At 39.2% G+C, this 22,994-nt stretch overlaps 1 protein-coding gene across 1 annotated transcript in view; it reads left to right on the top strand.

Annotated features, from left to right (window-relative positions):
• LOC136261435 (uncharacterized) overlaps positions 1–21,653 on the top strand; it is a 35,852-nt gene extending 14,199 nt beyond the window's left edge. The window contains exons 5-11 of the mRNA XM_066055443.1: positions 2,745–2,846; positions 8,065–8,152; positions 18,754–20,425; positions 20,470–20,825; positions 20,977–21,273; positions 21,395–21,463; positions 21,511–21,653. Of these exons, the coding sequence (XP_065911515.1) occupies positions 2,745–2,846; positions 8,065–8,152; positions 18,754–20,425; positions 20,470–20,825; positions 20,977–21,273; positions 21,395–21,438 (2,559 nt within the window). The 3' untranslated portion in view covers positions 21,439–21,463; positions 21,511–21,653. The remainder of the gene's footprint in view (positions 1–2,744; positions 2,847–8,064; positions 8,153–18,753; positions 20,426–20,469; positions 20,826–20,976; positions 21,274–21,394; positions 21,464–21,510) is intronic.
• The last annotated feature ends 1,341 nt before the right edge of the window (positions 21,654–22,994 follow it).

Below are 22,994 nucleotides of genomic sequence, written 5' to 3'. Positions count from 1 at the left end.
TTATAACTTATAACGCACTCGTTGCGGTTTTGTAGACCATAACGAGTGCATTATAAGTTATAATGCACCGACCGCAGTGCAATATACAGATATTGCACTGGCTGTGGTTTTGTGCAGCATAGCACAAGTGCCGGTGGCGAAGACCACTACGACACCTCACCTAATAGGTGAAAGACACTTCACAGATCACTCGAATTCTTTTATAGCCTGACATGTAAAGGTCGATTGTGGGCCATAACGTCACCAATACGTATAATGTTTACAAGCAGCCAACAGCGATCGAAAAAGCCAACACGTGTGGCCACAACTCTAGTCTACATATATATAAACGTTCTTATACACCTTACTAGTCTGGTGCCATCTTAGCCCAGATTAAACTGTAGTCCACTTCGACAATGACTCAATAAAACAAATATATTCTAAATAATACTAACCTTTACGTTCGATTGTGGGAACCAGTTTTGTCATGCCACCAGATTCGAGTTTAGCCAGTGTGAATAGTAAGAATTAGACTAGTATCGTTTTGTAGTTAGGTTTTGTTTACTTAAACCGTCTATTTAGCTGCTTTTTTTCGCTCGAGAGAATCACTATGGCGATTAGTCTGGCGCTTAGTCTATATGGCGATTGAGTGATCACGCTGGCATGCTGAGCACCATAGAGTCGAACAGCGAATGCAGGTTAGTGATATAATTATCCCATAGCGTACTAGCTTTCAATATCTCAGGTGGCTGCAGGGGGAACGTCATCGCAACGTCCAGCTTGGTTACCCACAATCGATGTTAGAAACCTGGCCTTTATAAGTGTTACAGCTGTCTTGTGAGACTCTCCCCACCTATTAGGTGAGTGGTACATAACAGTTATACAACGTGCACTCGTGCTCTGCCTGTATAAACGCACTTGCCTTCGGGCCTGACGGCCCTCAGGCTCGTGCGTTTATATCAGGCAGAGCACTCGTGGCCGTTGTATAACTATATAATAACCCTGTGGTTTCCTTTGATCTGAGATGTCAAAGTGATACATGCATAGGTAAGACATGCATTGCTAGGAGCCGAGGTGATTATTACATCATTCCTGAGGGGTGTTTATCCACTGAAGAATCCTAGCAATGCATGTCTTAGTAATTTAGACAATGGCCTGTGGTGACTGGAATTTTGTTATGAACCCACAAAGTATGCAATTTGTTTGTTGAAGTTTGTGGCTAGGTGTCTTACTAGGTTCCACCTGTTTACAGGTGTCTTACTAGAATAAAAACCCTGCATACTTTGCAAATATCAAAGCATTCTTGACATGCCATTGTCTAATATATGATATTATCCTGACACTATTAAACGCTTTGTAATAAGATGTGTTGTATCACTACATAATAGTACAGGGCCGGAGGAGGGAAAATTGAATTGGTCAGGCCATTGAATACAATGTTGAAATTGCTACTATATACATGCCAATGAGAGAGGAGCTGTTGCAGAGTGTGCAAAGCACGAACATTCTAGGGGGGTCTGGGGGCATGCCCCCACAGGAAATTTTTGAAAATTAGACACTCAGATATACAATTTTAGTAATATTTCACTGCTAGCTAGCTATGTAAACATGCTCAAGCCTATCTGTTGTTCTTCAGACTTTCTATACTATGTGTAATTGTAGACCTGACATACAGAGGACACAGCATGAAACTTGCTGTATGGTTCATTGGTGCAACCCCCAGGAGCTGCAGAATTTTTGCGATTTAAAGGCTTGAAAACGCCTTAAAGTTTAAAATTGGTGCTAAATTTTAAAGTAAAACTAGCTAGCAACTTGCAACTTCCCCCCCAAATTTCACAGGGAACCCATGCAGCATAACCCCTTTTAGCTAGGATATAATTACTATACAGTGAATTCACACAGCTACAATAAAAAGCTACACAGCTACAAAAATACAGTATACTGTTTGTATGAAGTGAACGGATCATCACGTAAATATACTGGTGGACAGTCACGCGACCAATCAGTATTCGAAAATGGCGCGATGTGGATGAGACTGAGAGTTTGCTCGGTATCTCGACAGGACGAGTGGGTAGTTGAAGAGGAGTGATTTCTACTCAACATCTCATCCAGATCAGTGGCCACCATGTAATGTATGGGTGTACAGCTTCTTGCCACGGAATGAGTCATCTGGTTTGTCACTGCCAGCCCTTTGCCCAGTAAAAGAAGCCAAGAGAGACAAGCCAAGGAATGCTAATGATTATTTTACGAAGATTGAATTGTGATATAAGTGTGCTGGTTTAGAATCAAAGAAGGCACCTGCCTTACACGTGATACGGAAATGCCAACTGTCAGCACACGTGATACTGTACGTAGAACCCACAATCATTTCTGTACAAAACGATACGAATGCTATGCTGTACTGTAAGGTAATTGGAGGTACTATACGTGTAGTTTTGTGCTTTAGTTAGGCTGAGAAACTAGGTAACTACTCGTGTCATGCATTTTCAATAACATCTGTAAATGTACGTAGCTACATGTAGATGTGATCGTCCTATGAGAGTAATGTAGTTCGAGCTGGTCAGCTAGTTGATTCAACTCCAGATTATTGGTCCGGCTCGGGCCTGACCAACCGGACCGTCTCCTCCGGCCTTGTAGTACTTGCCTGTAGTGGAAAACTTTAATAATTTAATAAAATGTGTAGAACATTAATAATAGTGGCTATGTGTACTGACCCACCCAAGTGTTTACTGTATCACATCATTGTATGTATTGTATCACTATAGTATGGGTGGATTCCACTGGCATATGCTGTGATCAACTCACATAGTTCTATAGTGTATTACTTCATCAGAGAGGTGGGGATGGACCCCACACAGTGTGATCAGGTATACTAACACACAATTACTGTACAGTGTGCTGCATTATAATCATACAAGTTCTCAGTATGAACCACAAATCATCAACCACAAATCTTGTGTATTAGTTACACATATTCAGCAATTAATATTCCAACATGTAGTGTAGTATAATAAGAGAATCATGAGGTTATCACATGATCCATTCTATGTGATGTTATGATTTCCTTAATTTCTTGAACAGCTCAAAGTTTATTACCTTCTTAGAAATTTTTGATGCAACTTCTGTTGGTTGTACTAATGTAAAAGTGCGCACTTTTAAAAAGATCACTTGTGATTTACCTTAGAGATTCGTGTGCTAGTATATAAACAAGAAGATATGTACTACATAGTTACCATTATGTAGGAGCTTTTGATAGCCATATATCAGGTACCCTGTATAGGAGGTTTATATAATAGATGAATTTCATAATAAGGAATTTTAAACTGTTGCCCCTAGCAACCTAAAATTTACATTATTTTGTAGGTGTGAATGTCAAAAGTAACATCTCCAATTTTTAAAAGGATAGCATATATAGGTGATGAGTTATGACATTTCAAAGTTTGCAGTTTTCCCATACATAATCTATGGGAGGGGGTAACAGTTGCCCCTTCTGGGCAATCACATGGGTAATGTATGGGAAAACCACAAATTTTAAAATGTCATATCTCATGATTTACATACTCTATCATTTTAAAATTTGGAGAGGTTAATTGTGAGATTCATACCTACAAATAATGTTAAATTGAGAGTTGACATGAATTGAATTTGTTGTTTTCCCACACATTATTTATGTGATTTCCCAGGAGGGGCAACTGTTGCCCCCTCTCATAGACAATGTATGGAAAAATGACAAACTGTGAAATGTTATATCTCGTTACCTATATATATGCTATCCTTTTAAAATTTGGAGATGTTACTATAGACATTTACCCCTACAAATATTGTAAAGCTCAGGTTGCTAGGGGCAACTTTTGTTATTATGAAATTCATCCAAGGGCTAAGACGATTATTGAAATTTACGTTTGAATATTCGCTAATAAAATGTTCAAACATTCGAAGCTTCGGTGTTAGCTTTCAAGTTCAGGTGAAGTTACAGGTTATCTTGTATTAAGGTGCATCCCTCTTAAGTTTTATCTTTCTAAACCTATTTAATAAGTTTGTAAGCTTTTGTAAAGTGCATAGCAGCAGTACTGAATGATGCAATCGATCGACTGTGTCCGCTATACTGCAATCATGCACAGGTAAACACCAAGTAATGGCTAAAAGGACATTTCCATGCATCATCTATCACTTTATAAGGTGTTTTAAGGCTGCAACTATGATAGCAAGCTGAACTGCAATGGTTTAAAAGTGGGCATGGCACACGAAGATCGACCACAAAGAGATGAACATTGATCACACAAGATGAATAAGCAGCTACAATAAAGATAACGACGTTTATTTGTTATTCTTTTGTAGACTATAAGTGCATTACGAAGCTTCAAAGGATACTTTTATAATTCAAAGTTTACTTGACCTTCGAGCCCACGAAGCATTCAAAATTTTGTCCCAGCCCTAATTAAGACTGAACCTTAATGTAACTTCAAGGGTGTGTGTGTAGTGTTTTACACTGGGAGATTAAATCTGATATTAAACCTGTGGACATTGTTGGCAGTTATGTGAACTATTTCTGAGTCATAGTTGTCACTCACAATTTTAGGAGTAAGTTAATATTTGGGGAATCTCCCCTTACCTGTCCTACAATAAATACTGGTTAATAATCATCTACTCTGCTCATGAGAAGTACCTATTACTCCCACTACATGGATGATAATGTACTCGTATAACATTTCTATACTTGAATCAACCAGGAATTTAGGGTCACCTCTCAGATTTTGACGAAACTTGGTGTGTTTGTAGTACCTGTGGTGCTTATCACTTGTGCAAATTTTTAGACCCATACACCGTGTATTTCTGATTTACAACCACAAATATATTGAATATTTCATGAAAAATTGGTCCGTCTGTAGACACTAAATCAATCGTAACTTCGCACTGTGTAAATATTTTAAACACAATTTTCACTGATGGAAGACTGTTGATTGACCTTTCCAGTAACCCCTAAATTATGGGATATCTACTTAATTATGGTTTGAAAGTACTTTATTAAAAATTTTAATCTTTTATATTTTAAAATTTACTGCTTAAAATTCTTCAAATTTTTTTATGAATAATGATTGGGTCATGATCTATGTTTGATGAAATTTTTGTGGTGGGACCACAATGGGCTCAAGAGATATAATGAATTATGTTGATGTTGTATGCAGTGGAATTTTGTAGTCTATTATTGCTGTATGGGAGTGTACACCTCCAATAACCACTCACAACAAGGCCGGACAAGTTTGTCTTACAGAGTGAAGGTGTCTAGGTACAGTGCAACCTGTATTAGTGACCACCTGTATTGAAAGACCATCTATGTGCTGCAGATATTAATGTATAGCACCAAAGCATCAACTTTTTCTAGCAAATCCAAAAATGGTCCTTATTAGACAGGTGGACTTTAAATTCACCATGTGTCCATATAACATAACATGTGAATGTTACATCATCTCTTTAGAAATACCTTCTTTATTAAGTTGATCCCACTGTAGTGAACTTAGCCCTATTTAAGTTGCGTATGTGGCTACATAGGTATGTGGCTGCATAGGTACAATAGAACTCCCCAAAAAAAGGATACCAGGACACCTTGATAACCAGGACACCTGTTTATAATCCCACTCTAGTGGTACAACAATACATATAGACCAAGTTACTTCTGTGGCTTCTGTGATATGAGCACTTTATTATTATGGTCCTAGGAATGGAGGGGCTTTACCTAGAAATGGAGGGGTTTTACCTAGGAATGGAGGGGTTTTACCTAGGAATGGAGGGGTTTTACCTAGAAATGGAGGGATTTTACCTAGAAATGGAGGGGTTTTACCTAGGAATGGAGGGGGTTTACCTAGAAATGGAGGGGTTTTACCTAGGAATGGAGGGGTTTTACCTAGGAATGGAGGGATTTTACCTAGAAATGGAGGGGGTTTTACTGTATACTGTACATGCATTACTTGCACCTCAATGTGTGAAATTAATTACTAAATTACTTTACATTTATAACCACTTTAAAGATCAAGTCATACATTCATGTACATGCTCATGCAGGAGGTAAACATGTTGACCACATTTCCATCTGTACTTAACATCTGCCTGTACTGATCTTCAAAGTGTGAATGCAAAATACTTTGAAAAACCATTTAGTAATGACAGTACTATAAATCACACATTGAGGTGCTTCATAATATAGAAACCTCTTGGTACAAGTAATGTATCTACTGTATACAGTGTATTCCTTGGACCACAGATAAAGTGTTACTTTTTGAGAAACCACAGACTTGTCTTGGGTCCAATTGTATGTAGAATTATAAAGTGAGATCATGAACACATAAGGTGTCCATGTATCCTTTTCGAGGAGGTCTGTTGTACCTATGCAGCCATGTACATAATTTGAATAGTGTGGAGTAAGGGTAAGTATGCAAGTGCACTATGGTGGCAGGGGCGTACCAAGGGGGGTTTCCAGGGATTTCCCCTTTGAATTTTACACACTACTTGAAACATTACAAAATTGAAATTTCAGGTTACCAGAATCTGGAATCTATTATGGAACAGGACACACTGTAAACTTTTATCAATAGTTTCTCACACGATAGCAACACTTATAGCTTATAATTTTGGTGAAAAGATCAAGATACTCTAATAAAGCAGTCAGACAATATAAACTACTCTAATATAACAGTCACTGAGCTCTAGTAGAAACCCCTTTTCCAAATTCCTGCGTATGCCCCTGGGTGGGATTTGACTTAATAAAGTATTTTCAATAGGATGGTACATCATTCACGTGTTTATGGATGTATGGTGATCTCATTTAAAGTCCACCTGTCTAATAAGGACCATTTTTGGATTTGCTAGAAAGGGTTAATGCTTTGGTGCTGCACATTAATATCCAATTAGATAAACTGCAGATAGGTGGTCTTTCAATACAGGTGGTCACTAATACAGGTTGCACTGTACCTAGACACCTTCACTCTGTAAAACAAATTTGTCATGGCCTTGTTGTGAGTGGTTATTGGAGGTATACACTCCCATACAGCAATAATAGACTACAAAATTCCACTGCATACAACATCAACATAATTCATTATATCTCTTGAGCCCATTGTGGTCCCACCACAAAAATTTCATCAAGCATAGATCATGACCCAATCATTATTCATAAAAAATTCAAAGAATTTCAAACAGCTTTTTTTGAAATATAAAGGATTAAAGTTTTCAATAAAGTACTTTCAAACCATAATTATTAAGTAGATATCCCATAATTTAGGGATCACTGGAAAGGTCAATCAATAGTCTTCCATCAGTGAAAATTGTGACTAAAAATATTTACACAGTGCGAAGTTACGATTGATTTTGTATCTACAGACGGACCAATCTTTCATGAAATATTTCAATTATTTGTGGTTGTAAATCAGAAACTATTTGGTGTATGGAGTTAAAATTTGCACAAGTGATAAGCACCACAGGTACTACAAACACACCAAGTTTCGTCAAAATCTGAGAGGTTACCCTAAATTCCTGACAGGGAATGACCCATGATGGTTCTATTAGAGTGTCTCAATTCTATGCAATTGTGCAAATTCTTACCGTTAATACTTTATAACCAGCATAGTGCCTGATTACCGTACATAACTGAAACAGTGTCATCATAACTGCCTAGTTACTTCATCTCTACTCAGATAACCTCACTGTTTTCATTGGAATGGTCGACTGCTCTATTAGAGTATCTTTACATACAGTTAACACCATATTTACTTGTTATACACTGCACCTTCAATAATAGTCACACTGGAGTGGTGCACTGATCGATTTTCATTTTTGAGCATTCGAGTGATGGTCAAATTTGAATAATCGCCACATCAACTTTTATAACTAAAGTAATAAACACCATTAACCAAGTAAATACAGTGTGTACCTGACACATATGATACAAATCACAAATATGGTATAGGACAGAGAAGAGGTGGCTTGTCTCATGAAATCAATGTTGAAATATTGTGGTATTATAAGTGCTATCTGTCATTCTATACATATTGATGTACTATAACTGGGGTGCTATGGTAATACTTAATGTAGTGGGTTCAACAGCAGTCTGTAAAGGAACTGATAGAGAAGGAGGAGAAGATTAGAGAGTCAGTAAAGAAGGAAAAACTCAAACAGAAAGGTATCACTATCTATCCATGATTTGTTATTACACAACATTACTCTTACATTTATTTGAGGATGACTCTATTATGTACAGTACATGTAATAGTTGTATCATGGGCCCGAGTGATTTGCCTGATATGTACACCCAAGCTTGAGGGCTGTTAGGCCCGAGAGCATGGGTGTATGTATCAGGCAAATCACGAGGGCACGTAATACAACTGATATGTACTATGCTAATTGCAGGCTAAGAGCCTGCGGGCGATTAATCACCCAAACCAACACAAGACCAACCAGTGAATTTATTATATCGACCAACTTGTGAAATTCAATTATGGGACAGCAGCAACTTAATTATTATTGTTATTATTAACACTTTACAGTGACCAGCACTGAAGGTCTACAGCAACATGTGCTGCAGCCTTAGGATTACCTAACCTAATTTCAAGCACTTAGACGTAATGACTTATAGCTGGAAAGGTGTAACAGAAAAGGCGCCAAAGTAAGGAAAAATTTGTTAACATGAACAGGCAAATCCTAAGGGTATCACAGAAAAGTTCAATTAAACAATTTTACAAGTATTTTAAAGCCATTGCATTGTTTTACAGACTATTTACAACATTTACTAAACATCTATACGGGTAAGCTTCACTGGAGAGTGTTTATCTCATATTACTCGAAAAGTGGGCATGTCCATATTCGAAAATGTGGCGAACCACTTGTATAACACTAGTTCAATGTTTCTCAACTCATAGGATGGCAAGGGTGACAAATTGCTTCCATTTGAGTGCTATAGGATGAAAATTCGGATGCATGGTTTTCAACATGTGACCAATAATAAATTCCCACAATCGATTTTGGCATGAGTTTTTATATAAAGAAATTGGGGGTACTGCTCCCACATCAAGGCCATGGTACATTTACATGTACCATGGCCAGCAAAGGTTTATAAGATATGTACCCTGAAATTTTCCTTTGAAGTTAGGTGGTTTCATGGCACATACATACATTAACATCTTATTATATTGGCTGTGCTTACCTAAACCCGGGTGCATGATTGGTATAATTTGGGAAATAATGGGCAGCCCAGAACGACAATGTGGCTAAGTGAAGTGCCTGACCAAGTTAGTACATGGCTTCTGCATTACACTTGTCATATTATGACCATGGCTATTATGTAACCAGCATCATGGTCAATCTACCTGGCCAAGCAGCTTCACTTCGCCCTTTTTTAGTTCTGGGTTACCAGGTGTATGCATGGGTGGGTGGGTGGGTGGGTATTTATGTTTTCGGCATGATAGCTTGATTTCTCCTGGATGATGAAGGATACAATACTTGTCTCTAATAATTTCATCAGCACAATGTGTGGTATGCACATGCGTACTGTACTAATAAACGATGCGTGGTGCATGTGACCCATTGTCCCCCCGCTACCCGTGTCTTATAATATTTTGTTAACTTTTATTTACTGAGTAAATAACATTACATACATACAGACAGACAGGAACATACACTCCTTTACACCTACTACATGTGCTCAATGCATATTATTATCATGTGAATCATGGTAATGTGAAGGTCTTGTCTTTATCTATTTTAGTAAACTCTACAAGAATTATCAACACCTGTCCTTGTAGGTATTATCCCATAAAGTGCACATGATCCACACTATGTTCACTGTTGTTGACGTACAAGTGTATTGTGTGCATTTTCTGCTTAAATTAACCAGACCAAATTCCATCTTTTGAATTTGTTTGTGTGTGTGTGTGTGTGTGTGTGTGTGTGTGTGTGTGTGTGTGTGTGTGTGTGTGTGTGTGTGTGTGTGTGTGTGTGTGTGTGTGTGCAGTGTGTGTGTGTGTGCAGTGTGTGTGTGTGTGCAGTGTGTGTGTGTGTGTGTGTATGTGTAGCGTGTAGTGTGTGTGTGTGTGTGTGTATGTGTAGCGTGTAGTGTGTGTGTGTGTGTGTGTGTGTGTGTGAAGCAGGAATGGTTTTTATTGTTTTTTCGAGGTTTTGGAGGTTAGCAGTGAAAATTTATCCTTGAAGCTTTTAGACCTCCATATGTGATTGTTTGCAAATCCGCTATTTGTGGAAAAGTAGTACTGAGGGTCAAAACTATTAGTACGATAGTGTAGCTATCCACTGGTAGTGTTAGTTTGATTTTACCTGATGTACAATTTGGATCAGTTTTACTCAAAGTACTCCAGGCTGATTTAAACAGACGTCTTTTCTGGGTGGCGGTTTCTGGCCTTATATGATTGGCAAGAATTAGTGGTTTATTGTTGGATGGCCTGACAATGTTGCCCAGGCATTTTTTTCTGTTGATTTTGCTACATATCAGCCACTAAGGAGCCGGCACAGCCCTGTAATCTCATGTCTGGACTCCAATCATGGTCTGGCTCCATTTTGAAGTCTATCTCTTGCCCACCCTACCCCCACTTTGTGAGCAGTCGTGATACTACTTTGCTTGTTCCAACTGCTCAGATTTTCTATCGTATTTGGCGGGAAACTCTACAAGCAGCTACAAGTACCAGAAGTGGTTTGAGAGGTAATAGACTGATGCATCTTTTGTGTACATTTCATACGTGTGCTTGTTATCCTTGGAGAGTTATGCTAACTCGACTTGTTTGAAACCTTTTATCTCAAAACTTTTAATGTGCGATTTGGAACGATTTTCCAAAAACCAGTCACATTTTTACATTGCTCAACCTCTATATCACCCCTCTAATTATTTAGGCTATACGCTATGTAACATTTTAACAGTACAGTGGAACCTTCCTAACCCGGTGACCTCCATACCAAAATTTCTTGGCTTTAATAGAAGGTGGCTGCATTAATTAAGTGAATGAGTTGTAAACTTATCATTTGGTAGATTTATAGTTGGCCTTTATAGAGAGGTAGCCTTTCTGTATAGTTGACCACAAAGACAAGTTACACTGTATTGAGGACATACAAACAGTGTTATTGATTACTCTATGTGCGAAACGTACATGACATTATACAGATTCATAACTTGTGTTTTGTGTAATTAATGTTATAAGTGATATAGTTATGCATAATCATACAGGATGATAGTACTGTATAGTAGGGATCACAAAAGTTTGGGCATGGTCCATGAAAAACATCACCCAAAACCCAGTCGCAATTTTCCCTGACGACGATGAGGCAGTATTGGTTAGGTAACAATAAGCCCAAACAAGCTTTCAGATTGACCCAAAACGCTTTCAACAAGACGCAACAGAATTTTCTACTGACTGATTGAGTGGAGTAACTGACTGATTGATGCCTTCAGACAAGCATAACTCAATAATGGCTAAGGCTACTGTCATAACTTGAACATTAATTAGAATATGTTGTAATTGTACGCATGCATATTTAGATTTGATTCGAACTTTTCCGTGACTAATGATTTGTACGTGATTGTACATGTTGTCTTTAATCCTTCCAATCTAAGTGAACTGTGTTGTTATCGGCTGGGTACGCGTTGGTATCACCTTATTTACTGAGTATATTACATATTGGCGACGAGGATAAAGACGATTTTCATTACTGATGGCAGCACATGGCAAGTTGGAAGAGTTTAATTCTCGACACGAAGACTGGGAATCTTACGAAGAGAGACTTCAACAGTATTTCGTAGCCAATGGCGTGGAAGATGCCGACAAACGCCGTGCAATTTTCTTGAGTGCGTGCGGACAACAGACTTACAAAGTGATTCGCAACCTTGTGGCACCAAAGAAACCGGCAGAATGTAAGTTTGAGGACATCATCCAACATTTGGCGAAATATTTCAGTCCTAAACCGTCGATGATAGTGCAACGGTTTAAGTTCAATTCGCGATGTCGTCAGCAGGGAGAAGGCATCGCTAAGTTTGTAGCGGAACTTCGAAACATTGCTCAACACTGTGGGTACGACGCGACCCTCGAAGACATGCTTCGTGATCGGCTAGTTTGTGGTGTGAACGACCCCCGAATTCAGCGAAGACTGTTGTCAGAACCTGAGCTAACCGTCAAAAAGGCCTACGAAATAGCACAGGCTATAGAAATGGCAGACAAGGACACAAAGGACCTGGCAGCAGCAACAGGTACGGGACAGCTTCCTGTGCACAGTGTACAAAAAGGTACATTTCAGAAGACTTGCTACCGCTGTAAGGGCCAGCATAACCCTAATAGTTGCCCTTTCAAGGACAGTACTTGTCATGGGTGTGGTAAGAAAGGCCACATCCTGAAAGCTTGCAGGACTTCAAAGTCAACACCACCTACTAACCCTCAGAGCAAGAGTTCCAAAACCTCCAAACCACAACATTCTCTACAAGCTGAAAGCAGCCCTTCTGTCACAGAATCAGCAGAAACACCCTACACATTGTTTCACATTGACAACCAGAATCATCCACCAATCACTGTCGACTTAACAATTAACAGTTGCCAAGTGAGAATGGAGCTAGACACTGGTGCAGCAATCTCTGTAATTAGTGAACAGACTTACAAGACAGTTCTTTTACAACAGCCTCCATTGCAAGTTTCCAATTTACAGTTACATACTTACACCGGAGAGAAGCTCACAGTCCTAGGGCAGATCAATGTCAGTGTACAATATGGTAATCAGTCATTTAACTTACCAGTGATTGTTGTGAGTGGTACTGGACCCAATTTGATGGGTAGAGATTGGCTGAAACACATAAAGTTGAATTGGGCTCAGGTATGTGCTGTGTCCGTGCCCACCCCACTCCAAGAAGTTTTGAATCGCCACCAAACAGTTTTCTGTGATGAACTGGGTGAGTTGAAGGGCACCCAAGCTAGTATTGTTATAGACTCTAATGTTCAGCCACGTTTTTACAAACCTCGATCCTTACCGTTTACACTCAAAGCCAAAGTTGAAACTGAACTTGACCGGCTACATACTGAAGGTGTTATCACTCCTGTACAATTTTCTTCATGGGCAGCACCAATTGTTCCCATTGTCAAAAGTGACGGCAACATCAGAATATGCGGTGACTATAAACTGACAGTCAACCAGGCAGCAAGAGTAGACAAGTACCCGTTGCCAAAAGCAGAAGAGTTGTTCACGTCACTGGCAGGAGGAACCAAGTTCAGTAAACTTGACCTTGCCCATGCATATCAGCAAGTTTGTCTTGACGAAGCTTCCAAACATCTTACGACTATTAACACACATCGTGGCCTGTTTATTTACAATCGTTTACCTTTTGGTGTTTCAACAGCACCAGCAATTTTTCAGAGAATTGTCGATTCATTGTTACAAGGTATTCCTAATGTAGTTGCTTATCTTGACGACATTCTGATCACAGGAAGAAATGATGAAGAGCATTTACAAAATCTAGAAAGAGTTTTGACGAAACTGGATGAGGCAGGTTTACGTTTGAAGATGTCAAAATGTTCATTCATGTCAGTTTCAGTAGAATATTTGGGCCATCGTATTGATGATCAAGGCCTTCACCCCACACAGGCCAAGGTACAAGCAGTGAAAGAGGCACCTGTCCCCACTGATGTCACTAAGTTGAAATCCTTTCTTGGACTAATCAACTATTACCGGAAATTTCTTCCGGATCTGTCATCAGTGTTGGCACCATTAAATGAACTGTTACAGAAAGGCCGTAAGTGGAACTGGACTGGTGCTCAGCAAGCAGGTTTTGAGAGAGCCAAAAACTTGTTACAGTCATCAGCTCTCTTAGTGCATTATGACCCTGCCAAGCAGTTGATTCTAGCATGCGATGCCTCACCATATGGTGTCGGTGCAGTATTGTCACAATGTCAAGAAGATGGCTGTGAAAGACCAGTGGCGTTTGCATCAAGATCTTTATCAGCTGCGGAGAAAAACTACTCTCAGCTTGAAAAGGAAGGGTTAGCTATTGTGTTTGGTGTAAAACGTTTCCACCAATACTTGTATGGTCGCCATTTCCTTATATTTTCAGATCATCAGCCCCTGAGACGTCTGTTTAGTGAAACCAAGGCTGTACCGCCTATGGCATCAGGGAGAATCCAGAGATGGGCCCTTACACTTAGCTCATATGAGTACGAACTAAGATACAGACGAGGCAAAGACCAAGGTAACTGTGATGCACTTAGTAGGCTACCATTACCAGATTGCCCCAAGATTGTTCCTATTCCAGGAGACATTTTGTTATTAACTGAACAGTTGTCATCGTCACCTGTTACCGCCAAAGAGATTAAAGTTATGACAGAAAAAGATCAAGTTTTATCCAAAGTTTTACATTTTGTGTTACATGGTTGGCCACAAACCAAAGTCGAGGAAGAATTGAGACCCTATTACACAAGAAGAAATGAGTTAAGCCATTTTGATGGTTGTCTGCTATGGGGATCCAGAGTGATTGTTCCCCCACAAGCCCAAGAGACTGTTCTCAAGATTCTCCACGAGGGCCATCCAGGTAGCACTAGGATGAAGCAATTGGCAAGAGGTTATGTGTGGTGGCCAAACCTGAACATTCAGTTAGAGAATACTGTAAGTTGTTGTGAGAAGTGTCAAGTAGTACAGTCAACACCTGCCAAGGCCCCACTTCATCCCTGGCAATGGCCGGAGCGACCGTGGTCTCGTATTCACATAGACTATGCTGGACCATTCTTGAACAAAATGTTCTTAGTGATAATTAACGCTCACTCAAAGTGGATGGAAGTGATACCTGTTTCAAATGCCACCACAGCTGTGACTGTTGAGAAATTGTTGAGTTTGTTTACTATCCATGGACTTCCGCATATGATAGTGCCTGATAATGGATCAGTTTTCACTAGCTCAGAATTTGCTGAATTTGTTAAACAGAATGGCATTGAACACATCCTCACGTCCCCATACCACCCAGCTTCAAACGGCCTTGCCGAAAGATCTGTGCAAACTTTTAAGAATGGACTCAAGCGAATATCAGATGGTCCGCTGGAGACTCGATTAAATCAATTCTTGTTTAAGTACCGCATAACCCCCCAGACCACTACAGGGTTATCCCCAGCAGAGATGTTATTTGGACGCAGACTCAGATCACACCTAGATCTACTAATGCCTACTGTAGCAAGTAGAGTTCAAGCTAACCAGCAAAAGCAGAAGGTTAATCATGATGGCAAACGTAGATTGCGTGAGTTTGATGTTGGTGATACAGTGTATGTTAAGAATTTTAGTGGAACTCCAGTTTGGATACCTGGTGTGATTGAGAAGTGTCGTGGTCCCTTGTCATACCTAGTTCAGTTACAAAACAACAAAGTTGTGCGTCGCCATGTAGACCATGTCAAAATTCGCTTGTCAAGCAATGACATTTCCGACTCTGATGATTTCCTGTTAATTGGAGACCAAGCAAGTTCCCCAGTGGTGGATCAGTCTAGTACTATTGAAGCTCCTAACACTGTTGAACTTCGTCGCTCTACAAGAGTACGACATCCTCCAGATCGTTGGTCCCCAGATGACCTTCCATCTTAAGGAGGGAGGAGATGTCATAACTTGAACATTAATTAGAATATGTTGTAATTGTACGCATGCGTATTTAGATTTGATTCGAACTTTTCCGTGACTAATGATTTGTACGTGATTGTACATGTTGTCTTTAATCCTTCCAATCTAAGTGAACTGTGTTGTTATCGGCTGGGTACGCGTTGGTATCACCTTATTTACTGAGTATATTACAGCTACATACAGGCTTAATTTTTCACTGTTCTACGTCGCTTCAGCTGGGAATGTGCCTTTTGGCATACTGCAGTACGTAAAATGCATTCTTCCTGGACTTACCAGTGTCCTCCTTTGTGTCCCATTCATCTTGGCTGGCAGTGAAAGGTGTCGATTTGCAGGTAGCACGTGATGGCTTCCCTTTGTAATGGAAATTGTCCATATTTTTCATAGTGGCTGCTTTGATTGCAGAGGTGTTTTTTGAATAGTTCTTGATTCGTAATGATGTGTAACGGGTTGAACATAGCTGACAATGAAACGTAATGGATACTTCACTTTTTAGATGATTATTGGTAGCTGGGGCATGTGGCGCCATTTCTTTCTTTAGAGTGGGTTCACCAGTCATAATAATTTTATTCACAAAAAAAGTTAACAAACAAGTGTAATTTTCAACTAGAGTAGGGACTATAGCACATCGATAAAAAGTACTGAAACAAGCTGGAGTAGTGCATGATATTAAATCACAGTAAAACAATAAATTATAGTTATACGGACACAATGTGGAGTCTATGAAATTTATAAACCCTCAGGCCCTTAGTAGTGCCCTCGCTTCGCTCGTGCGCTACAGCCCGGGCCTTCGGGTTTATAAATTTCATAGACTCCACATTGTGCCCGTATAACTGCTTTAGACTCTATTTCACATTACACTCAGATTATTTACCTTGTCCACGGCTGTTTCTACTGTTAGCTTGGCAAAAACGGCTGGTTTTCTTGCAATAATACTAGTGCCATGGCAACTATGCATTTTCACGTGACAAAATAATCGTGCTCGTTAAATCACTACACATGAACAATGCATAGTGATTGGACAAACCTAGATTTTGAACATATGTTATATTGTGCCCGAAGGCGTGGAGTATATTAGAAAACAAGGTGGAGTATATGAGATTTATTACCCACCCAAAACAGCCTAAATAGAGTCTAAGAGGTGTTATATCCCTACTGTGCTCAAGATACCATAATGGAAATGCGCAGTAGGGATATAACACTTCTTATTGTTTTACTGTGATTTAATATCGTGCACTACTCCAGCTTGTTTCAGTACTTTTTATCGTTGTGCTATGGTCCCTACTCTAGTTGAAAATTCCAAAAAATTTGTATGCTTGCGTCACTACGTGTCACTGAATGTATTATCAAACAGTACAAGTAGTACTGTTTAGGTAGGGATTACCCCAATAATGAACAGCTCCCGCCATAATGCCACCTACTGTATAAAAGCAACTCTAGAAATATCTTAAGTATCTTTATAGAACTTTGCGTGGGTGAGATCAAAGGGAAAAATGTACTTTAAATTTCATAAAGTACACTTTAGGGTAAACAGTGCTTTATTGCACCGCAAAGAGTACTTTATTACAAAAAAGCACTCTTTGTGGGAAATAAAGCACAGTTTCCCACATGCCTTAGCAAACAGGCTAATAGCCTGCAGCGCTCTCTTGCCAGTATGGCTAATCACCCAAGCCGGTTAGCCTCGCCGCGCTGAGTGATCAATTACCCCAGCTACCACTGGATTGCTTTTATGGATATACCTAAATGCTTCGATGGTGGGTGGGAGAAGGTAGCGTTGCTGTTACATTTGTTAATGTAAATGGACAAGTCCTGGAGATATCATGGCACCATGTGTCACAATAGAATCGATTGTGGGTTACGACCCAAACCTACCAAAATACGCGATTAACGTCTATCATGCCAAACTATGGTGAAATACACATGAGTTACTTTGTTAAACTAGTTTGTGTGCATTCAGGCTGCTAATAGTTCGTGCAACGCATGTTAATTATGAGTCCTAGCATATGGTGAAGCTACACGACTAGAAGTTCCATAAATCATTTAAAGCATTGGCTTGCTCGTGCTATATAAAAAATAAAGCACTCGGTGCTTGGCCTCGATGCTAATAAAGCACTCAGCCTCGCCTCGTGCTTTATTAGCATCTCACCCCATGCACCTTATACTTTATTTTTCATAGCACTCGTAGCAGTGCTTTAACATATATTTAGAGAAGAGTCTTACAGCCCGTTTACACTAGCCATCTAGTTTGAACTATCTCAGTGATTTTCAAGTCAGTGTCAACACGTACGGTATCAAACCGAACCGTGTCGAACCACTCTGAAATGGACCTGCTAGGGATGTTCGATCTAGTTGGCTCTACTCACCCAGTATAAACAGTTGAACCTGCAGTTCGATATGGCTCTAATAAGTGGAATAAGGTTTCGGAGAACTAAAGCTAAAATGGCGACTATAATGGCAAAATGAAGTAACAGCAAAGTATTTAGGGGACAATACAGAAGGACAACCTCAAGAACAGCTAAAGGACTCTGAAACAAACAGGTACGCGTGCGAATGAATAGTTAACCAACTCCACAGAAATTGAGAGGTTGTCGCCATCGCTGAAAACTCTATCATGCCTACTAAGGGTAAAAACTAGTAGTATGATAGTGTAGCTATCCACTGGTGGTGCTAGTTTGATTTGTGATTTGGATTGATTTTGTAAAACCTGGTCACAAACATCTGCTTCTTATTGGTGGCATGGTGCAAAGCAGAGCATGAAAGACCACACCATATAATCTGGCTAAGACAAACTTGAGATACTCTAATAAAGCAGTCACCCTAATACAACAGTCATGTTTGATAGAGAACAGTTATATATGTATATCATAGCTTACCTATAACAAAAAGATAAGCAAACTAGTGTATTTAAAATAAAACAAAGTAGGGATCCAAGTGATAAAAGGTAGTGGAACAAGAGATATGAATGATGATATTAAAAATTTAAAGCATAGCTCTGTGGGAAAATCCCTACTTTGGTATTGAATGAAAATAATTGTTATGACATGCCATGTAGGGATTTCCCACAGTGCTATAATTCCATCATTCATATCTTTTCTTATCACTCAGATCCCTACTTCATTTTAAAATAATTTTTAAATACACTGGTTTATATTACAGAAATGATGGCATTGGCATACCAGTTGGCTCTAAAACAAGGAACAGCATTTCCTAGAGACTTGGCAGTGTTACTGATAGGGACGGAAAACACCGGCAAGACTTCCCTTATTTCCACTTTCCTTGGTGAACAATTTGTAGAGAAACGACCAGCAACAGATGGTGCTGAGACACAAATTTGTAAAGTGTATGCCAAAGGTTGGAAAAGGATTACTCAATCAGATAAAACTGCCCACCTTTATGGTCAATTTATTCATGCAATTCGAGAAAATGCTAAATTACAGCCCACTTGTGGAGCTCCACCTAAGCCTACCATTGTCAGTGACTCCTCATTTTCTGAATCTTCTGATACATCACCTTCTGCCATATCTTCTACTACTGCAACACCTTCTACCAATTCTGTTACTCCCACTGAGGTTGCTTTGCCAACATTAAATACACAAGATTTAGAAGCAGTTTCCAGCAACACAGTTCAGTATGATCTTGACAGCATAAATGTTGTAGCGTGGGATTACACTGGCCAGGTTATATTTCACAACACCCACTCTGTTTTTATGTCAGAAAATGGAGTACCAATCATCACATTTAATGCCTCTATGAAGTTAGACGATGAGATCAAGCCAAGTGAAGGGTCCCCTCTTCCTCCAGAATTCCACACTAATTTATCAAGCTTACATTACTGGCTTCATACCATTAGCTCAATGCGTCCAGTGGTTGATCCTCCACAAGAACCAATGGCATTGTTGGCTGGTACTCACATTGACTTGCTTCACCATGACATCAAGGAAGCTCGCAAGTTGGCACAGAAGAGATTACTGCCACAGCTTGAAAGAGAGTTATGTAATAAACCATATCTTAAACAGTTGATTGGAAAGGAAGAAGGTATAATGGCTTACTTGGAAAAGTATTGCTTTTTTGTCAGTAACAAGATTCCAGACGAAGAAATAGAACACTTAAAATCCACTGTTATCAAAGTTGCTCCCTCCCTTAAACAGAAACAGCCAGTTGTTTACCTAAAAATTGAGCAGAGTCTATTGTTACACAAAGAGCAGGTAATATCACGATTACATTTACTGGACATCGCCATAAACTGTGGGTTCCCTGTATCTGAACATAGCAAGGAATTTGAAGGACTGATAAGTTACCTTCACAGTAAGAGAGTTATCCTGTACTTCAGCAACATCCCATCACTTAGAAATCTTGTCATCCTTTCTCCCCACTGGTTAGCCAAGCTGTTCAGCTATGTGATCACTGCTCACTCTTATGCCAAAGGTGGTAACCATGACAAGGCTTGGGAACGGCTTACTAACTATGGCATTCTTGGTGGAAATCTGTTTGGCCACATGGTACAGAAATTCCTTTCTGACTACCCCAGTGTTGTGAGGATCACCAAAGATCAGGTACTGGCTATTCTACTTTGTTTTCACTTGGTAGCTCGAGTCACTGCTAATACTTGGTTCACTGAGGAACGCTTACCACCACCAGACAACTTTGGCAACACTTTCATTGTTCCTTCATTTGTGCATCATGATGATGGGAGAAACCCTCCACACACAAAACAAGAAAAGATAATATTCTACCTTTTTGAAGGAGGTTTTGTTCCTACTAACCTTCTATATCAGCTGATAGTGGAATGTGTTCATCGTAATGAGGCAATGGGTAGTCGACTACTATGGTAAGTATTACATACATCATCAAGTTGTTATGTTGTTGTTGTAGGATGAGACATGGCAAGGTGGGGCTACGATTAGGTGCTAGTCAGAAATATTATATCAGTCGATATGAAGATGGACAAACACAAGGTGTTCAGTTGACAATCACTACAGTAGGAGATGATGTTAATAGTTTACAAGAAAGATGGGGGTTAATACAGTTTGTTGATCAGCAACTGAATAAGATCATGGAGGTGTTCATGCCAGCTGAGAAGAAACCATTTAAATACATCACCTGCCCACATTGTACCAACATTCACATCCTCTTTGACATGATTGGTACACCAATTTGTTGTCCATTCAAAGAAGATGAAGAGGTACCTGCTAATTATTACACTGATTTGTTACCAGCTGATAAATCAAGTGAGTTAATAAATATTCTTGCCCACAAGCCCTCCTGTTATAATGAGGTGTGTTGAGTGTCTCAAATTGCTATTGTAACTCATTTATATAATCAGTTGTAATGTGCCTATGTTGCACTTAGTAAAATTATTTTTGCTTTCTTTGTGCACAGATTACTATGGTGACTGCTTCACTGCTCTTGATAAGATCAGAGAGAAATATGACGTGTTGGCAAATTGTCCCGTTAATAAACTGCTCCCAAGCCTTTATGCTAAGAGAGTAATCACCCTTGATGACAAGAAGATAATGGAGGCTAAACCAGTAGAGAAGGACAGGATGATGTACCTCCTTGATGACGTGTTGATACGTAGTTTGAATATTGGCTATGGTTCCAAGTACAATGGATTCCTTAAAGTGTTGCAGGAAAGTGATGATGATGATGTAGTGGATGGTTTAACTAGGACACTTGGTGAGTTTAGCTCAGTAAGCTATGGATAAGGAATTGTTATTTTGGACAGTGACAATAATAGGTGTATTTCTATGGCATGCATTTTTGTTTGATGTATTTTTTCTCTCTCTTTTTGCTATAGCTCCTCCAGTGCTGATAATCAACAAGGATAATAAAAACAAGTGACGTGATAAGTGTTTTTCTCATTAAGGTATATCATTACCATCTTGTTATCATCACTGATATCTCATACTATAGGAATTACAGCAGAGAACAATATTAAGTTACTCAATGACTGTATAGTAATGTCCTTAACATATTCACATATAACTAGAATGGACCTTTTAGATAATATACTTGTGTTGTCTGCATATTTTACATGATTACTATGTTATGATGAATCAGCACTAAATACTTAAGCTACATCCTCATGTACTTGTAGGCAATTCTAAGAGGGGACCATCCCCTGAAAATATCTTTTTTTTAAATCTTGGGGGAAAGTTGCAGTATATATAGATTGGCATTTTCATGTTTTTAGCATAAATTTTAGGTTGTGTTTAAGCCTTCTAATTACAAAAACTGTGCAGCTTCTGGTTTTTTTGCACCCCCAGACCCCCTGAATAGGGATGCACTGGGTTGCACCCCCAGATTCTAAAATTCTACAGCCCATACAACAATAGTCATGCTGTTCCCTACTTGGACCCCCCTGTAGGTCAAATCTAGAATCGCCACTGCATGTACTATTTTATATTTAGTAGGGATATTTCCTAAATGTAAGCTACTACAAGTGACTATGTACCACATAAAATGAACATTCTTTAGCATTTTGCTGGTCTACTAGCTAGTTAGATTGCTTCTCATTTCCCTTTGTCCAAAGTGGTCTGGCCACACGAGACTACCTGCGTGAGGAGGAGAGAAGTGTGGTATAAGCAAAATTCAATTGGTTTTAGTCTCTCCCAAGAAGACATCTCTTGGCACAAAATAATTCTGGCTATTTGATATCTAAGATGTACTGAGTCACCTGTATACTATGCTCTGTAGTAGTGTTTTATTTGAAAATGACAAAAGATTTAAGCATGGTCAGTATATATATGATTAATGTATTTATATTGCCATAGCAGGGTTGGCACTAATGGGTTTCAAATCCTACATACCTAACATCACTTATTAAATAAATGCATCTCACACAGGCTATCACAATTCACTTATACTAATGCTACCCAATTGGTAAGGGAAGTTGTGAACAGTGTGGAGCAAAACACGGTATCAAACCATTACAGGAAGTGCTACAATTTGGGTAGCATTTTCTTGCCAGCATTATATAGGCAAGCTGATGTACTCTATCTTGCTATCAGTATTTAGCCACGTAGCTAAAACTGATAGACCAGGGAAGATGAGATACTCTGAAGAACCAAACACCTGTACTTCATCTCAGATATCCCTTTGTAAACCAAAGTTCTTATGATTCAACTAACACAAAGTTCAATGGTGTTGAGTAGACACAGTGCAGCTTTACTGTCACAATTGATCACAGCAGCAGTACTAGAGCTGTGTCAGAGACTATACAGTTTGTGAGAACGATGGACAATTGCTGCTTGATACCTTCAACGTCAATAACCTAACAACAGGAAAACATCAGTTGAAACTATTTCAAGTTACTCAATGTGTATTGCTTCACTAAAGAAGGTTGGACTTAGCTAAAACTTTTCCTGCAACTTTGGAGAATAAAATGTAGTCTGGAC

The sequence above is a fragment of the Dysidea avara genome, chromosome 7 (genome assembly GCF_963678975.1).
Source record: "Dysidea avara chromosome 7, odDysAvar1.4, whole genome shotgun sequence".
In the NCBI taxonomy this organism is placed as follows: Eukaryota; Metazoa; Porifera; class Demospongiae; order Dictyoceratida; family Dysideidae; genus Dysidea; species Dysidea avara.
This window is presented reverse-complemented; position numbering and strand designations above follow the sequence as displayed.